We start from the raw sequence: 18022 nt of genomic DNA on the forward strand, positions 1-18022 counted from the left end.
CACGTGGATGATTTCTATAGGCAGACGTCAAGCTTGGCCTTATCTCCCGATCCTGATACAGGATGTTCAAATCCAATCAGTGGAAGCTGTGGCGTATATCTGTAACTGTCAGCAGATGAAAGGGTCAACTAGTCCAGCACAGAAACACACACTCGGACCTAAGGGCAACTTAAGAGACTAATCAACCCAACTTGAATGTTTTTGGACTGTGGGAGGAAGATGGAGTAACTAGAGAGAACCCAAACATGCACAAGGAGAACACGCTAACTCCACGCAGAGAAAACTTAGACTGACATTTTGAACCATTTTCCTGAAAGGCAACAGTGTTAACAAGTTCACCACACAAAAAGGGACCCTTATGCTGGAAAAAGTATAAGCTTTAATAAAAAATACTCAAGTAAATATTTGAATATTTGAACATTAAAGCCACACAAATACGCAATGTGTTTTAAGGACTAAAAAAAACCAACTGGTTTATTTTTTTTAAAACGTGCTATTATTTTTTGCAAGCAATGTTTTTTCTCTGTGAAGCATTTTCCTTGTTTCCTTTCGACATTTCAGTTTTCTGCATATCTGCTCAAATAAGTATTTAGCAGTCCCAGATAGCTTGTTCTTAGACTGATTTAAAAGATCCGCCAGCTAACGCACAACAGCACTGTTCTATTAACCAACAGAAAAACCAGGCACAGAATCGACCTGAAACGTGATTTTGATATCTCACTAAAATTGCATTAATAGTTAAAATAATATTTTCACCAGAGTAGAACGGCATGGAAAAAACAGACAACTGGTGTTTTATGTCTATAAAATGTTTTTTTATATATATATTTTTAAAATCGACTTTTTTTATTTTGAAAATGGTACGTACGACGTTTATGACTTCAGATACAATGAGTATTTTTTTATTTTTATTTACCAACCTATTGCTACATATATAGAATTAAAAATATCCACGCACTAAATAAATAATTAAATTGATTGTGCAGTAATTTTACACAGAATCAATTACTTAGAATGTGTATGGAGGTTAAGATGCTACCCACAGTGCTTTGCAACAGCTTTTCTTTCATGCAGATAAACTTTCATACTAATAAAAACTGTTTCTCCAATTGTCAAGTTGATTTTGGTTCATTGATGGAAAATGTTTGAAATATTTGTTTTTTAAATCACAAAAGTAGCAGATTGTAAATCACATATCTTGGGCTGTCATCCAATGAACTGGCCACACTGATAAGCACAAATTAAATCTGATTTTGAAATGTTCATGCACTTGGCAGCCTCTTATAGATAAAGGCAAAGCAGATGACATAAGCTGTGGGAGTTAATTGGCTCAACGGACAACCTTTGGGTTTCCCTGCACTGCTTTGCAATCATTGTGAAAGCATTATTATCAGAAAATCCTAACAGGATGTTGTGGCCTAACACACGTTTCGCCTTTCTTAGAATACGTTTCCAGTTTGAAACATTTTTTACTTCCTGTAGTTATAATTTCTGATTTTAATCTACATTATGCAGCAACTCACAATCACTGCACTTCCAGCTACGCTTTACGGTGAATCTGTTTCGAACTATCCAAACATTTTTTTTCGCATGCGTTTATTGAGCTTAATTTGTACAGTGATGTTTGTGTGACCATGAGCAAAAGAATACAGTGAAGATCCAGCCACCGATCTGAAGCGGAACTGGCGAAAGGGAAAGTCGGTGGAATGAAAATGATAGGATAAGAGAATGAAGACCTATCACTCTGACTATTTTTTAGGAGCCACGCATAAATGAACCTACAAAAAGATGGACATTTCAAGTATTGGCTTTTCCAACTTTTCAAATACAGTTTCAAATAACTGGTTTTCAGTCATCACATTAAGATTTTTTATTATTATTATTATTTTGCATTCCCCCTCTTCTTTTGCCTGTGCTATTGGGAAGTGTTTGGCCATAATTATGCTCTCATTCTTTTTTAAACTATCTCAACCCCAAATACAATTAACTATTACAATCATAATCATGGGTTGTTAAACAAACTGATCTAATAATAATAATATAATTAGCCTTTGTTTAATTTCAATCACATATGCATCGATTTTGTAGAACCTATTGTAGAGCCATTTTAAAATAAAAATCAGAAATCTTTTTCTGTCATCAGCTTATGTATGCAAAGCAGAAATATTGCATTTTGAGATGGAGTAAGAAAACAAATCTGTTGACTTATTTAACTTGAAGCCGGGCAAATTCAGCTTTTATACAGCATGGTTGTACTTTAAAACATTACAGTAACATGTTCATGAAAGAAAACTGAGTAAAAGATTTTTACTGTGGTTGTATGTTTAAAATGCAAGGCGGCCATATTGGATTTTTGAAGTCGGTGTAAAATAAACTGTAGTTAAAAAACAAAACAAAACAAAATCTTTGTATTGATTTCGAGATATTAACGTTCAGAAAAAGACCAGGCTCTTTCGGTATTTACTGAGGTTGTGATGGTCAAAAAAAGAAAAAAGAAAAGAAAAACTTCACTTGATATAGTAACCGGGTGCGTCGTTGTGTCACATAGACGATCTTCGAACAGGGTGCACAGCTGCTGCAAATCTTGGGGGTGAGGCTGCAAGCAGGCGGACGCGTCTGAGGCGAGGAAGTCCGAAAGCTCGCTGTTGTCAGGCGAGCGGGATAGTCATGGCTAAACCCCGAAACCCGCCGCTTTAGCGCCAGCAAAGGTCGCTCCCGGAGCCGGAGGACGGGCGGAAATCTTCACACTCCTCCGCAGCACCGACGGACACGGCGGAGGGCTTCCTCCGGTTTCCTCCCCCGCTGGAAGAAATGTGGCTGAACCCGGAGGAAGTTCTGCTGAAAAACGCTCTGAAGCTCTGGGTGACCGTGAGGAGCAACGACTTCTTCCTGCTGCAGAAGAGGAGAGGCCACGGAGAGCACACTAATAAGATAACAGGTAAACAAACAAACACACACACGGGAAAAACCCATAAGAAGCAACAGAGGGGAGCAGGCTTGTGTTGTAAGGGTGGGCACGAAGCTTAACAGCGGGGGTGGAGGCCGGAGGGAAGCAGGTGGGAAACAATAAAAGTGGAAGGAAGGCTTACAGGTAGACTAGCGGTAATCTCGGGGCGTATGGTTCACGCACTACACAGTTTACAGCGATTATTAAATCAAAGTTCAGCAGGATTATCTTCTGCTCTGGAGCTGACCTTTTCACAACAGGTAACAGCTTAATACAGAACCCAGCAAAGACGGTGTCCACGTTGGTCCTTGGCCCAAAAGCTTCTTCACAAAGACGAGCTTTTAGTAACCAGGCGCGTATCGCTCCCCTACGCTGCTGAAATGGCCAAAAACAAGAAGTCTGGTCAAAACACACCAAAGAGGACCCAGAAATGTGTCCTTATGCATGTCAAAGTTGCAACACGGAAAGGAGAAGTCCCTGAAGCACCTGCGTTTTCAAACGGGTTTTTCTACTGTTGCCTATTTACATCATCATTTAGATGAGCGTCAGCATGCCTGCGATGCTTCTGATTTTAGTTTTTGCTTTCCTTGAGTAAGGAGTCATCCCCACACTCCTTGAATTATTGACCAATCGAACAAAGCCGGACCCTCAACCAATGATCCAGTTAAAAGTTTCTGTCCATTAAATCAAGAGATTCAGAAATGAACACAACATAGAGTACATGTGGTTGGTCCCACAAAAAATCCATACTTTTTTTTTTTTTTTTTGCATATTTTGTGATGGAACAACATAAAGTAGCACTTAATTTGTGAAAAGAAATAAAAATGTTCAGATTTTAACTTCTATAGTTAATACTTTTAATTTCTCTGCCAGCTTTTGTGCAACTAGAGACATTTTTGCTCATTCTTCTTATCAGAATGCATCCAATTCAGTACGAATGATTGAAGAGTGTTGCTGCAAACCAATATTTCTAATTCTGCCACGGAGTTTGTTTGTTTTTTTTCTATTTTTTTTATTTTCTTCAGTTGGATCAATTCCGGCCTTTGACTGGGCCCTTCTAACCCTTTCATTGCATTTCTCCCTGTAGGTTTAGGCTTGTTGTCTTCCTGAAATCTCCAAATGCACAAGACAGTTTTCAGATTTAAAAAAAAATTTTTTTTGCTATTGAAAAATGTATAAAATCATGTCTAATTTCCCTTTCACTTCAAAAGTATGTGCTGCTTTTTTATGTTGCTCTATCACATAAAATCCAAATAAAATGCATCATAGCGTGGTTGTGATGTGAAAACTATGAATTAACAATAATGTCCAGACACACTGGAACTCCTTTGTTGGTCTCAGTGAAAAATCCCCCTCGGAAACTTGACTTCCAGCTGTAATTTACAACGACGAGGTTTGGGAATTTTTATGACACTTCGCTGTACGGTGGTGAAAATGTTGCTTTCTTTAAACCAGGTGCTGCTTACAGATGCCGCCTGTCCGGCTGCGCGTCACAATGCGGCCTGCTTGCCGTTTCCTCTAACTGGTTTCCTTTCTGTAATTGGTTTCTGTGCATCGGGCTGAACTGACACACTGGAAGTTGGTCCCTACAGTCACATGAGCGGCGCACACACTTCACACACTGCCTTCTTTATGCGCCGTCTTCCTCCTTGTGCAGAATCCCATTTGGAGTTTCTTTTTCTCTCTCTCTCTGTCTCTCAAAAAACAGAATAGTGGGAACTTCCTGGTTGGGCTTCACTAAATATGTGTTTGTTCCTGCTGTTCTCATGGCAAAAGGGGTGAAAGGTCAAGTGCTGATGTCTTGTTGTTCAGGATTAACCATTTCAATGTCCTCCGCTTTGGTTTTCCCGTTCCAGTAGCAAGCAAGGAAACCTGCTGCACAGAGTATAAAATGAGCGCACTTTAAAAAAATTACTTTTTGTTCTTGCATTAAAGTCACACATTTCAGAAGATTTTATTTGATGAATACAAAATAATGCATTATTGATAAGAGAACGGAACACTGGAAAAAGTTTAAAAAGTTTGATAAAAAAAATAAATCTGAAAAGTGTGGACTGTATATGCTTAGCTGCTTTTTACTCTTCCTCTAATTAAATTCCAGTGCAATCAATTTCTTTAGAAATCGCTTTTTTTCCCTGTTTTTTTTAATAGCCCACCTTTGTGTTGTTTAATCTCAGTATAAATCCAGTTTCTCAGTGAAGGCCTCTGAGGTTTCTTGGAGAGTGTTAGTGAAGCGAAAAGCAGAGTTGGATAATAAAACAACGTCCAAAGTTGGGAAAACCTGTCGTCAGGGCAACACTCTCAAGGTTTCCACAGAAAACTTGCTAAGCTTGGTGGTTGGGCGCCAGGGCAGTCATTCATCCAGCGCCCCGTCGTGTTTTTGAGTTAGAAAACGTTCAAAGTTGACAGGAAATTTGAAAATATCACCTGATAATTATGTATTATTGAAAGATTGGAAGATTGATATCCAAACACCCACTATAAAGTCTAAAAAAATGCAAACATTTTAAAAAGACTTAAATAAATAAGCAATGCTTAGCCTACAAGTAAAGACTGGTCGCCCGCCAGGCTTATAATACATTGGGGGAAACCCTGGCTCTGCTTTAATATGATCAAAATAAAGTAATAATTTTATGACTTTATTCCTAATAAAAAAAGTCATATTATAACTTTATCTTACTAATACAACTTTATCTTTGTAATTTAATTACATTTTTTTTAGTGTGTCCCTAAAACTCCACTATACCAAACAAACAGCAATAGAACGGGTTAGATTATTATCAGGAAATAAATTTACTTACATTTTTAACGAAACTTGGAAAAACATGAATGTCCAAAGGATCTATAAAGTACAAGTCTAAGTCTAGTCTAAGTCTAATGTTTACTGGTGTTTTCTGTCCGATATACGAAGACGTTTCATCTGCTTTACAGAGAAGATTGGAGAGGAATTTCAGTTTCTAGATATGCGATGCTGGTTGAAGTGGCCTGGGTGCTGAAATTCAGGCGCGCTTCTCTCTCAAAGCTGTGAAAACAAACCTCGGGCCACTGCATCACACACATTCAGCAGAGCTGCTGAGAAGAGCTGGGAAACGAAACATCTGCAGCTTTTCAGCCTGTTGACCTCATACAGCTCCCCCTTAAAGTCAAGGGTACTTCATCTTGTCTAATTCTCAGATACAACGCAGACAAATGAAAGCTTATATTTAGCTTCTTAGAGATGCGATAGTTGACGTTCGGGTTTCAGTCGTCACAGCGGCGCTTTCAGGCGGCGTCGGTGCGTGCAGAGACGCATCAGGGTTAATGGGTTTCCTTTTTTCAGCGGAGCAAAAGCTTTTCTGAGGTTGTGGTGGCAAACGGATGGTTTCGTGTTGCCAGGCTGCTGGTCTCTGCAGCTTCAGAAACTAAAGATGGACTTTAAATTTGCCTGAGAGTCTGAAGTTCCTGCTGGCAAAGACTTCTGCAAGTTTTCCTTAAACCATGGTACTCGGTTAAAGTTTCTTATTGTAGATTTCTGCACTCAGCTTCCAACATCTCATGATGTCCAATCTGTTTCTGTTCCATCATGTTCTGCCTAGATGTTTCAGGTTTTTTTTGTTCGTACACCAGACCGTCGGGGGTGGTGGATGGAAATGGCTAACGCAAAGATAGAGATCTGTTCACCTTCAGAGCTTTGAAATGCAGCTGCTGCATTCTGGATACAACATTGCTGCCTTAGACGGCTCAAAAATGCTCAGAGATTAAAGTCGAGCTGGACAGGGGCTTAAAACTTAGCACTGTGGTTTGTTTCAGAGACCGCTAAGACTGGATAGAGAGGATCTGTGAACATGAAGGTCACAGATTCTCAGTCAGTTAGGTCTAAAACCTAAACCCTTTGCTCTAAGCTGTGATGCCATGTTCAACACGCCAGTCTACAGTATCGTCCTTCAAAGATCGCCTTGTATTCATCTCCATCCATCTTTTTATCAACCCTGACCAGGTTCTCTGTTCCTGCAGGAGAATAACGCACATTACTTTTTTTCTTAACATGCTTAGCGATAAACTAAACGTGCGAGAGTTTAGTGGAATGAACAGAACAGTCTGGCCTTTTTGTGACAAAATGAAAGGATATGTAAACATAAAAAAGAATGTCTTAAATTGTTGGGCGAATTGTTTGCTCTTTTTGTTGCCTAGAAACAATTTTCAGCAGTACTAGCGACAGTAACTGTATGCGAGTCACTTTGTTTATTTTTAGAAAACTTATCGTATTTAGCCTGGATTAATGAGTGTGCATGCCACTTCTGCTTTTGAGCTAACGTTGCCAAATCTTTGTTGTGTACATACTATGAAAAAACTAAATATGCTTTTCCAAAGATGTAGTCTTTGAGTTGTGCGTAATATTTTTGGCAAAATTTCATGCATCATCTTGTTTGATATTGCTTGAAAATTTCGCCCTGAGATGTTCTTTAACAGTTTCTTTCCTGCGTCAACTGTTTGTCCTGGCAGACGTGTACTGCAAAAAAAAAAAAAATCATTCCCAGGGGCCACAAACGGCTCACGGGCCGCACTTTGGACACCTTTGGTTTACATCCGTTTCAAAACAGAAGAATTTCAAAAGGCAAAAAAAAAAAAAAGAAGCTACTTTACAGAATCCATTTCAGTCAGCATTATTTAAGATAACGATTTTAGTGGCTGATGTGATAAAAAATAAAGCGGCGTAGGTTTCATATCCTCGTGTTTCAATATCCTGCATCTCATAGGTGGACAGGATGTCTGGCTCGTTAACAAACTGAGGGCTGGCTTTGCAGGAGAGGAGCCTGAAACCACACGATCTGCCTCTCATCCTGTTTCCAGAGACCCTAGAAGTCGCCAGTAAACCTGCAGTGTGAGAGCGAATCCCTCCGCTGAAAGAGGGAGCAGTCAGTCGAGAGCGGTCGTTTCCAACCGTTTGTCGATCAACTGCTGCACTGCGTTGATGCGTTAATGATGGTGGCCTTTTGAGGTACTGAAGAGGCGCTTTAGCTGTTGATGGTTTCTATTCGCCTGAAAATTCAGAGCTATGAAACTGTTGGACTTTATTTGTTTTTGCGGGGCAAGTTTAATCTTCTGAACATCTGTTGAGGCAGATGATCTGAAGATTTCTTTACTCTGAATCCAACTTTTTTTTAGGAGATGCTACTAAACAAATAGAACCTGGTAGCCAACATGGGTTCGGTCTTTATTTGGCAAATGTAATTACTTTACAAATCCATGACAAACAAAAATAGCTGAGCTTTACAAATTGTTTTTTTTTTTTTTTACCCATAACAAGCTATGAAAAATCATAAAATCAAACACAAACCTGGTGACTATATGAATCTGATCTCTGCACCAGATTGGAGACTTTTTTTTAGCATGTTCATCCTAACAGCAAAGCTTAATCTCTGTAGTTTTTTCCTCCTGTGAAATTGTTGCTTCTACTGAATTTTTGTTGATCAGGTTCATGAGCAGACCTTTAGCGCGCCTTCATTTTGTTCTTTTTTTTGCTGGTTAGCTTTTAATGACAGGTTGAATCATGCATTTTGCACAAGTTTGTGCATAAATATTCTTATATTAGATTTAGTACAACAATAATCATTTTTGCTGCTCCCTTCTTCATAGAGCACCACTAGAAGTATACCAAGCTTATATTAGTTGGGCTATCTGCTCATGCCGCGATCTCACTACCAGTTGCTTAACATGCCACAATTGGCTCACCCACTATGGGTGTCACTATTTAGTTTCCACACCACGACTGCCTTCGTTTTTGTGAAGAGAAATATTCCCAAACACTCAATTTTTTAAATTTCTTTTCTTCAAGGGAAAAGTGAAACTCTGGTAGTGTGTAGCAACAGATGTGGGAGGGGCAATCCTGTACTCCTTTTTGCTCCTAATACCTGGAGAAAATTCTGGTTCGTTCATTCAGCTCTTTCTGCTGACTCATCGACTGTACACCATGAGAAAAGTTTAGAAGGTCCAAAACCGCAACTTCATAAATCTTGATGCCTAATTTGGCTCTTAAACAGAAAAACATGGGCTTAAATTCATTATTTTTATTTTTTCTCTATGAAAGATCAGTTTGGTGGTGTTTACTTTTTATGGGTTGTCTGTTACATTCCCAGAATGAGTTTTTAATATGAATATCAATATGAACACCACAGCCTCCTGAGACCTTCCTCTGGAGTCCAGTACTTCATTTCCAATCCACGAAGCGAATTCTTCTTCTTGCGATGTCGGCAGGTCTCCTGGTTGGGGCTCTGGACACGGTGCTGGACTCCAATGCCAGGGTCACGCCGTTCCGCATCCTGCTGCAGGTTCCCGGCTCCCAAATCAGCTGGGTCATCGCCAGCGGTGAGTAGAACCAGAATCTTCTTACCATTTCCTGTCTGTTATCGCCATGCGAGAACATTTGACACGTTTTTTCCTGCCACTTCATTCAACAGGAGCCACCATAGAGGAGGTGAACAAGCACTGGGACTGGCTGGTCCACAACCTGCTCCAGTCTCTGTCTGTTTTTGAGAACAAAGAGGATGCTGCCAGCTTTGTCAAAGGAAAAGTCAAGGTTTGAACCACGCCCATGTTTGAATCAAAAACCGCTCAAAGTGTAAGCTTCAGGTGATGTCCGGTGCAGGGCCTCATCGCAGAGGAGGTTCGGGGGCGTCAGGCCGCCCAGGAGGAGGATCCAGAAAAGTTCAGGGAAGCCCTTCAGAAGTTTGAGCTGCACTTCGGCCTCCCTTCGTCAGAGAAGCTGGTGACCTTCTACTCCTGCTGCTGCTGGAAGGGCCGGGTGCCTCGGCAGGGCTTCCTCTACCTCAGCGTCAACCACATGGCCTTCTACTCATTTCTGCTGGGAAAAGAAGGTCTGAACACCAAATGGATGCATTCACACCAAACCTGTTTAGTCTTTTTTAATCAGACTTTAGTTCGTTTGCCTAGAAAGACTGGAGCACTTTTTCAATCGACTGAAAACGTGAACTCTGGTACACCTACAAACCTCGGTCTCGGTTTGGTTGAAGTGAACTATGGCACAATTCAAATTAATATGTGAATGCAAGAGGACTGGAGACCGCTCCAAAAACAGGAAGTAGAGTACAGCATAGGGCATTCTGGGTAAATACCATCAAAACAAACAAGAGAGTCTAGTGCTAGCGGGAGAAATGATTTGTGGTCTTTTACCAACAACAAAATAGAAAATCCTGCCACTGCTAAAATCTGATGCTACTCCATTTTTGTTTATATTTCACAAGGAAGGAAGTTATTCTCACTGCCTTCTTCAAAGGTTCTTGGAGCAGCGCCACCACAGGCGAGGAGGGGAACAGCTTTTTCAGAAGGTTTCCTTTGTTTGACACAGTGCAGGGTGAAAGTGAACCACGCCAGCTGAAAACATGACAAATTGCAATTTTATTTACTGAATTATTGATTGAACCCTTTCTTCAAAGGGTTCAATCGGAGCAAAAGACTATAAATATCCTAAATGCTAACAGAGCTGCTTGACCTCATGCTCGTCTGTCTTCCCCAGTGAAGTTTGTGATTCCCTGGGCGGAGGTGACGCGGCTGGAGCGGGTCTCCACCGCTCTGATGCCTGAAGCCATCCGGGTCACCACCCGAAAGCGCCAGAGGGAGTTCTCCATGTTCCTCAACCTGGACGAGGCCTTCGGGGTCATGGGTCAGCTGGCTGACATCACCCTCAGGCGGCTGCTGGACAGCGTAGGCCTGGAGCTGGACCGAGTGCTGCAGCAGACGGCACGCATCACCAAGAGGTCAGGGCTGCTGCAGGATCTCCGTTTAAAAAGCTTCCGGAAAAAGATTTAGACATTTGACAGCAGAGTCTGTGGGTTGTGATCAGTTCATCACTTCATTTTTTGGGTTTTCAAAACTTTCTGCCTGACTATTTAGAGGGCAGTTGTACAGAATTGTATTTTCCCTTTTTAAAATTTTTTTTTATCTTGGGCTAATACAAAAAAAAGTCAATACTTTTCTTCTTTTATTGGTTTAAAATTATTTTTTTGCATCAGTTATGTGTTCAAAATATCAAGCAAAAGTCCGATACCTCTCAACTAAAACCTGCACACAATCTCATGAATCCATCAGGTGAAAGTGAACAAATGACTTTTGAAGCAAGTGCAAAGTACGGATTATTATTATTAGGTTTTAATTATTTCTATTTCAGCATAAGATCAAAACTGAAAGAAGGAAGAAAAAAAAAACCCCAGATTGCACACTCTGACCACAAAGACACCAAACTGGATGAAAACAGGAACTAGGAACTTATCATGCTGCAAAAATAAAAGTTAAAATAGTGAGATGGACACATATAGCACTAATGCATAATTAGCAATCTTAATATTTTATTATTCCAAACTGCAATTAATCCATTTTTTTTTCATGAAATTATAAAAAAATAACTTAAGTCACTAAAGGTACATTTCTTCCAATTTTTTTTAACTCTGCATTTTTGTTTTTCTTGCACAAGCGTAATTGTAATCAGTAGTCTTCCAGAACGTGACTTTTTTAAATACATAAATAAGTTTTCATTTCTACCCTAAACTCAAAGACAAGAAAAATGAACCCAAAACATGAACCCAAAGCACTGCTACTAACATTAAAAATGTGAGAAATTCAAAGATGACAACATATTGGTTTGATAAGATGATGATACTTTCAGGAAGTTTCACAATCTAAAAGTAGTTGAGACACTTGTGACACAGTTGAAGCACTCTGAAGGGCCACTCTGTTGACATTGAATCAAGATGCTTCCTGTATTTCAAAGTCAATAAAGAGACTGGCTTTACAAAAAAGTGACACCAATGCTGAGAAAACGTTTGAAGAGCAGAAAGCAAAATCAAACTAAATTTGATTGTAATAGATTAAATGGTGTGTGTGTGTGTGTGTAGGGGGGGGGGGATAAATAAACTTTTTACAGTATTGAATGGGACGACTGCTCTAGTGGATATCACAAAAATAAAACAAAACAAAAAAAAGTTTAAAAGTGTGGCTAAAACTTTTAAGGTAAAAAGCAAAAAGTGCTGACGTTCTGCCTCGCAAACATACTAATAATAAACCGCAAACGTCTTTATGTTTTGTTTCATTGCAGCAATAAAAAAAAGCTCAAGCTTCGTCAGATAGAAGGGAGAGCATCTGTTAATGTTTACAGATTCTCAATAAGATTTAGGTTTGAACTTTGACTGGGCCACCGTCCTGATGGAAGGTGAAGCTCTGCTCCCATCTGAAATCTTTTACAGCTTCTGACACGTTTTCTTCTGGCATTATATAGTCTGTAGCTCCATCCATTTCCCCCTTAAATACTTCAATCACAGACATTACATTTTGCAGTAGGACTGTCGTAAATAATTTTTCTTGAGGGACTTTTCTGTCGGGTAAAAGTTTCAATCAGACTCAAACATTTTTATTCTGTTCTTTGAATCGAAGCGATTGAGGCTACCGCTAACTAGCTTCAAATAAACACTTCCTAGCTAACTTTTGGTGTCTAAAATTAGCAAGCGTAAATTATTGCCAGCTGGCTGAATGATGTTCGTCATTGCCACTGGCTCACTTCTGTTGCCAAACAATACGACAATATAAAATATGAAATTTCCTTTTGTACACTTCTGTTGTGATACAGGTCTTAAATTCCATTCATAGTGGTCTTAAAAAGGTGTCTTCTTTTTATTTGTATTTTTCACGACAGTTTCTAAAATGCTCCTCCATGGGCTGCCACCTTATCGTGGTGGAGGGGTTTGAGTGCCCCAATGATCCTAGGAGCTATGCTGTCTGGGGCTTCATGCCCCTGGTAGGGTCACCCAAGGCAGACAGGTCCTAGGTGAGAGACCAGACAAAGAGCAGCCCAAAGACCCCAATGATGAAGGAAAACTTTGGACTTGGTGTTCCCTCGCCCGGACGCGGGTCACCGGGGCCCCACTCTGGAGCCAGGCCTGGAGGGGGGGCACGATGGCGAGCGTCTGGTGACCGGGCTTTTACCCATGGAGCCCGGCCGGGCTCAGCCCGAAGAGGAAACATGGGCCCCCCCTCCCATGGGCCCACCACCCGTGGGAGGGGCCAAAGGGGTCGGGTGCAGTGTGGGATGGGTGGCAGCAGAGGGAGGGGACCCTGGCGGTCCGATCCTCGGTTGCAGAAACTGGCTCTTGGGACGTGGAATGTCACCTCTCTGGTGGGGAAGGAGCCGGAGCTAGTGCGTGAGGTCGAGAGGTTCCGGCTAGAAATAGTCGGTCTCACCTCGACGCACGGCTCTGGTTCTGGAACCAGTCTCCTTGAGAGGGGCTGGACATACTTCCACTCTGGAGTTGCCCAAGGTGAGAGGCGTCGGGCAGGAGTGGGCATACTTGTTGCTCCCCATCTCGGCGCCTGTACGTTGGGGTTTACCCCGGTGAACGAGAGGGTAGCATCCCTCCGCCTACGGGTGGGGGGACGGGTTCTGACTGTCGTTTGTGCTTACGGGCCGAACGACAGTTCAGATTACCCACCCTTTTTGGAGTCCTTAGAGGGGGTACTGGAGAGTGCTCCTCCTGGGGACTCCCTTGGTCTGCTGGGGGACTTCAACGCTCACGTGGGCAATGACAGTGAGACCTGGAGGGGCGTGGTTGGGAGGAACGGCCCGCCCGACCTGAACTCGAGCGGTGTTCTGTTGCTGGACTTCTGTGCTCGCCATGGATTGTCCATAACGAACACCATGTTCAAGCATAAGGGTGTCCATATGTGCACTTGGCACCAGGACACCCTAGGCCGCAGTTCGATGATCGACTTTGTCATCGTTTCATCGGATCTGCGGCCGTATGTCTTGGACACTCGGGTGAAGAGAGGTGCGGAGCTGTCCACTGACCACTACCTGGTGGTGAGTTGGCTCCGGTGGTGGGGGCGAAAGCCGGTCAGACCTGGCAGGCCCAAACGTGTTGTGAGGGTCTGCTGGGAACGTCTGGCGGAATCCCCTGTGAGACGGAGCTTTAACTCCCATCTCCGGCAAAACTTCGAACACGTCCCGGGGGAGGTGGGGGACATGGAGTCTGAGTGGACTGTGTTCCGTGCCTCCATTGTCGAGGCGGCCGATCGGAGCTGTGGCCGCAAGGTTGTCGGTGCCTGTCGCGGCGGCAACCCTCGAACCCGCTGGTGGACACCTTCGGTGAGGGATGCCGTCAGGCTGAAGAAGGAGTCCTATCGGGCCTTTTTGGCCTGTGGGACTCCGGAAGCAGCTGATGGATACCGGCGGGCGAAGCGGCATGCGGCTCGGGCGGTTGCTGAGGCAAAAACCCGGGCGTGGGAGGAGTTTGGAGAGGCCATGGAGAAAGACTTCCGTACGGCTTCGAGGCGATTCTGGTCCACCATCCGGCGTCTCAGGGGGGGGAAGCGGTGCAGCACCAACACTGTTTATAGTGGGGATGGTGTGCTGCTGACCTCTACTCGGGACGTTGTGGGCCGGTGGGCAGAGTACTTCGAAGACCTCCTCAATCCCACCAACATGCCTTCCACTGAGGAAGCGGAGCCTGGGGACTCTGGGTTGGGCTCTCCAATCTCTGGGGGCGAGGTCGCCGAGGTGGTTAAAAAGCTCCTCGGTGGCAGGGCCCCGGGGGTGGATGAGATCCGCCCGGAGTTTCTTAAGGCTCTGGATGTTGTAGGGTTGTGTTGGTTGACGCGACTCTGCAATGTCGCATGGACATCGGGGGCAGTTCCCCTGGATTGGCAGACTGGGGTGGTGGTCCCCCTGTTCAAAAAGGGGGACCGGAGGGTGTGCTCCAATTATAGAGGGGTCACACTCTTAAGCCTCCCTGGCAAGGTCTATTCAGGGGTCCTGGAGAGGAGGGTCCGTCGGATAGTCGAACCTCGGATTCAGGAAGAGCAGTGTGGTTTTCGTCCTGGTCGTGGAACGCTGGACCAGCTCTACACCCTCGGCAGGGTCCTGGAGGGTGCATGGGAGTTCGCCCAACCAGTCTACATGTGTTTTGTGGACCTGGAGAAGGCGTTCGACCGTGTCCCTCGGGGAGCCCTGTGGGGGGTTCTCCGGGAGTATGGGGTACCGGGCCCTTTGATACAGGCTGTCAGGTCCCTGTATGACCGGTGTCAGAGTCTGGTCCGCATTGCCGGCAGTAAGTCGGGCTCGTTTCCGGTGAGAGTTGGACTCCGCCAGGGCTGCCCTTTGTCACCGATTCTGTTCATCACTTTCATGGACAGAATTTCTAGGCGCAGCCAAGGTGTTGAGGGGATCCGATTTGGTGGCCTTAGGATCTCATCTCTGCTTTTTGCAGACGATGTGGTCCTTTTGGCTTCATCAGATCGTGATCTGCAGCTCTCGCTGGAGCGGTTCGCAGCCGAGTGTGACGCGGCCGGGATGAGGATCAGTGCCTCCAAATCCGAGGCCATGGTCTTGAGCCGGAAAAGGGTAGAGTGCCTTCTCCGGGTCAGGGGGGGTGTCCTGCCCCAAGTGGAGGAGTTTAAGTATCTCGGGATCTTGTTCACGAATGGGGGAAGAAGGGAGCGGGAGATCGACAGGCGGATTGGCGCAGCGTCTGCTGTCAAGCGGGCGCTGTACCGGTCCGTCGTGGTGAAGAGAGAGCTGAGCCAAAAAGCGAAGCTCTCGATTTACCGGTCGATCTACGTTCCCACCCTCATCTATGGTCATGAGCTTTGGGTCATGACCGAAAGAACGAGATCGCGGATACAAGCGGCCGAAATGGGTTTTCTCCGTAGGGTGGCTGGGCTCTCCCTTAGAGATAGGGTGAGAAGCTCAGTCATCCGGGAGGGACTCAGAGTAGAGCCGCTGCTCCTTCACATCGAGAGGAGCCAGTTGAGGTGGCTCGGGCATCTGGTCAGGATGCCTCCTAGACGCCTCCCTGGTGAGGTGTTCCGGGCACGTCCCACCGGGAGGAGGCCCCGGGGAAGACCCAGGACACGCTGGAGGGACTATGTCTCTCGGCTGGCCTGGGAACGCCTCGGGATTCCCCCGGAGGAGCTAGAAGAAGTGGCTGGGGAGAGGGAAGTCTGGGCCTCCCTTCTGAAGCTGCTACCCCCGCGACCCGACCTCGGATAAGCGGAAGAAGATGGATGGATGGATGGATGGTTTCTAAAATCCTGAAACTTTAAATCTAATCTAACTCTCAGGTTCATCTCTCTGTGACCATCTTCTCCTACAGGATCTTGGAGGAACAGGCGATCAGAGAGTACGTCTTGGCCTTGTTCCGGCTCCCGCGCTCAGAGAAGCTGTACGAGGTGGCGTCGTGCTCGGTGTGGACGCCGCACAGCCGCTCCCATACGGCCGGGACGCTCTACACCACCGACAGCTATCTGTGTTTCTCCAGCAGAGAGGAGGGCAGCTGCGCTCTGCTCATCCCCCTCTCTGAGGTACAGAGCATGTCGCCGTCGTCTTCTTCTTTATGTAGTCAAAGACCTTCATTCTGAAGGATTGTGGCACTATCTATAGTAGCATGTTTATGTCTCGCAGATTAATAGCAATTTTAACAATTTAGAGTGGGACTTTTCCTTATACAGTAAGTAAACATAAAAAAACCAAAACGGAGGAAAACTACCAGTAAGTTCTAACTTAAATGCAATTTCTGGTTAGGGTTAAATTAGGACACTTTCTCATTTATTCCCACTTAAAATGTCTAAAATGACACTAACTTGTTTCTTCTATTTCTAACATCAACGTATCAACACTTCTGGAAAAAAAAAAAAATTGTACAAGGGTGTCCTCATTTTTTCCACATTATTGCACGTAAATGTGATTGTTGGACAAACCTGACCAAATAATTACTGTACAATGTTCTTACAGAAGAAAAGCCAGCTTTTAATCAACACACAGTTTTCCGTTAGTGCAAAATGCTGGGCTTGAAAAGATTGAGGAAATAATTTTTATTGTTTATGTGTACAGTTTATCTTAGCCAATATTCCTTTTTGTCAAGCTTTAATTCACCTATACTGGTATTATCCCATTCCAACTTCTCTTTCACTACTATAAGTAATAATATTGAAAATATTTTTTCAGTAAGTTTTCATATCAAGAGTGGAGGTGACGTCACACTGTGTGTGTGAGAGAATGCTACTCTTACAACCATATCTACAAATATTCACCAAAAGTGCACCAGTGAGAGACGCACTTTGTAAAAGTGAACATTTTTTTTATGTAAACAAGTTTGTTCTGATATTTTTTTCTATTTTCTGAACCTGCTGTGCCGTTTGTAGGTCGAGTTAATATACAGTGTTGATGTTAGCTGGACCTGTTAGCTACAGTGGTGTTTGCTGGTCATAAGAAAATCAGACTTTTGAGTTTCCGGTTGATCGATCGGCCGTTTCCGGCCATCATCTGTTCATCTGCAAGTTGAGGCTGTAAAATGTAAACGCCTTCGTGTGACTCTATTGGTCACCACTGAACTGAATCAGTATTGTGGAATGTTTTTCTGGTTTTGTATGATTTCAAGCTCATCTCTATTGAAACCTGTGAGGTTTTTATTTCTTCCCGACAGCTGCACCTCTGTGGGCAGAGAGATTTTTATCTAAACAAAACCTTATTTATGTGAGCAGTTTATTTTCAGAAGGCTTTGTGTTTACTTTGCCGGGTCCTGGTTAAAGAGTAACACGCAGATCCTTCATGTGGTTGATAGTGTTCGCCAACTCACGCCTTCCACTTTTTCACAGAAGGTAAAGTTTATGAGTTAAATTATCTTATTGATCTCTAAAAGGAAACGTACAGGCAAAGAAATCTGAACGCTCATCCACTTTTAAACCGGAAGCTGGTAAATACTCACCGCTTCTGTTATCCTGCATCTTTATTTTACATCGGTAATGATTAAATTCATGCTTGTTTTGTTATGGTGTCAGTGGATTTAGTGTAAGCAAATCTTACAGTTAAGCATTTCCAATCTACCTTGCAGCTTCCAAATAGTTTCTTTTTTCAAATAGATTAAAACAAATAATCTACAGTGTAATTGGCAGTGCCAATCCTGCCTTGTAAAACGCGATTATTCTCCAGCTGTTCACTCTCTTTTTATATCGTCATGCATTCTTTTCTTCCTCCATCAATGTGGTTTAATTAATCATCAAGATTAAGCCTGTCACAATAAGCTATAAATCAATTAA

The 18022-nt window shown here is 43.4% G+C and overlaps 1 protein-coding gene across 1 annotated transcript in view; it reads left to right on the forward strand.

Moving 5' to 3' along the window:
• Nucleotides 1-2497: 2497 nt before the first annotated feature.
• tbc1d8 (TBC1 domain family member 8) overlaps nucleotides 2498-18022 on the forward strand; it is a 28890-nt gene continuing 13365 nt past the window's right edge. Inside the window, exons 1-6 of the mRNA XM_032567927.1 lie at nucleotides 2498-2938; nucleotides 9182-9292; nucleotides 9385-9503; nucleotides 9573-9801; nucleotides 10461-10701; nucleotides 16081-16288. Of these exons, the coding sequence (XP_032423818.1) occupies nucleotides 2812-2938; nucleotides 9182-9292; nucleotides 9385-9503; nucleotides 9573-9801; nucleotides 10461-10701; nucleotides 16081-16288 (1035 nt within the window). The 5' untranslated portion in view covers nucleotides 2498-2811. The remainder of the gene's footprint in view (nucleotides 2939-9181; nucleotides 9293-9384; nucleotides 9504-9572; nucleotides 9802-10460; nucleotides 10702-16080; nucleotides 16289-18022) is intronic.

Source organism: Xiphophorus hellerii, chromosome 7, assembly GCF_003331165.1.
Source record: "Xiphophorus hellerii strain 12219 chromosome 7, Xiphophorus_hellerii-4.1, whole genome shotgun sequence".
Classification (NCBI taxonomy): domain Eukaryota; kingdom Metazoa; phylum Chordata; class Actinopteri; order Cyprinodontiformes; family Poeciliidae; genus Xiphophorus; species Xiphophorus hellerii.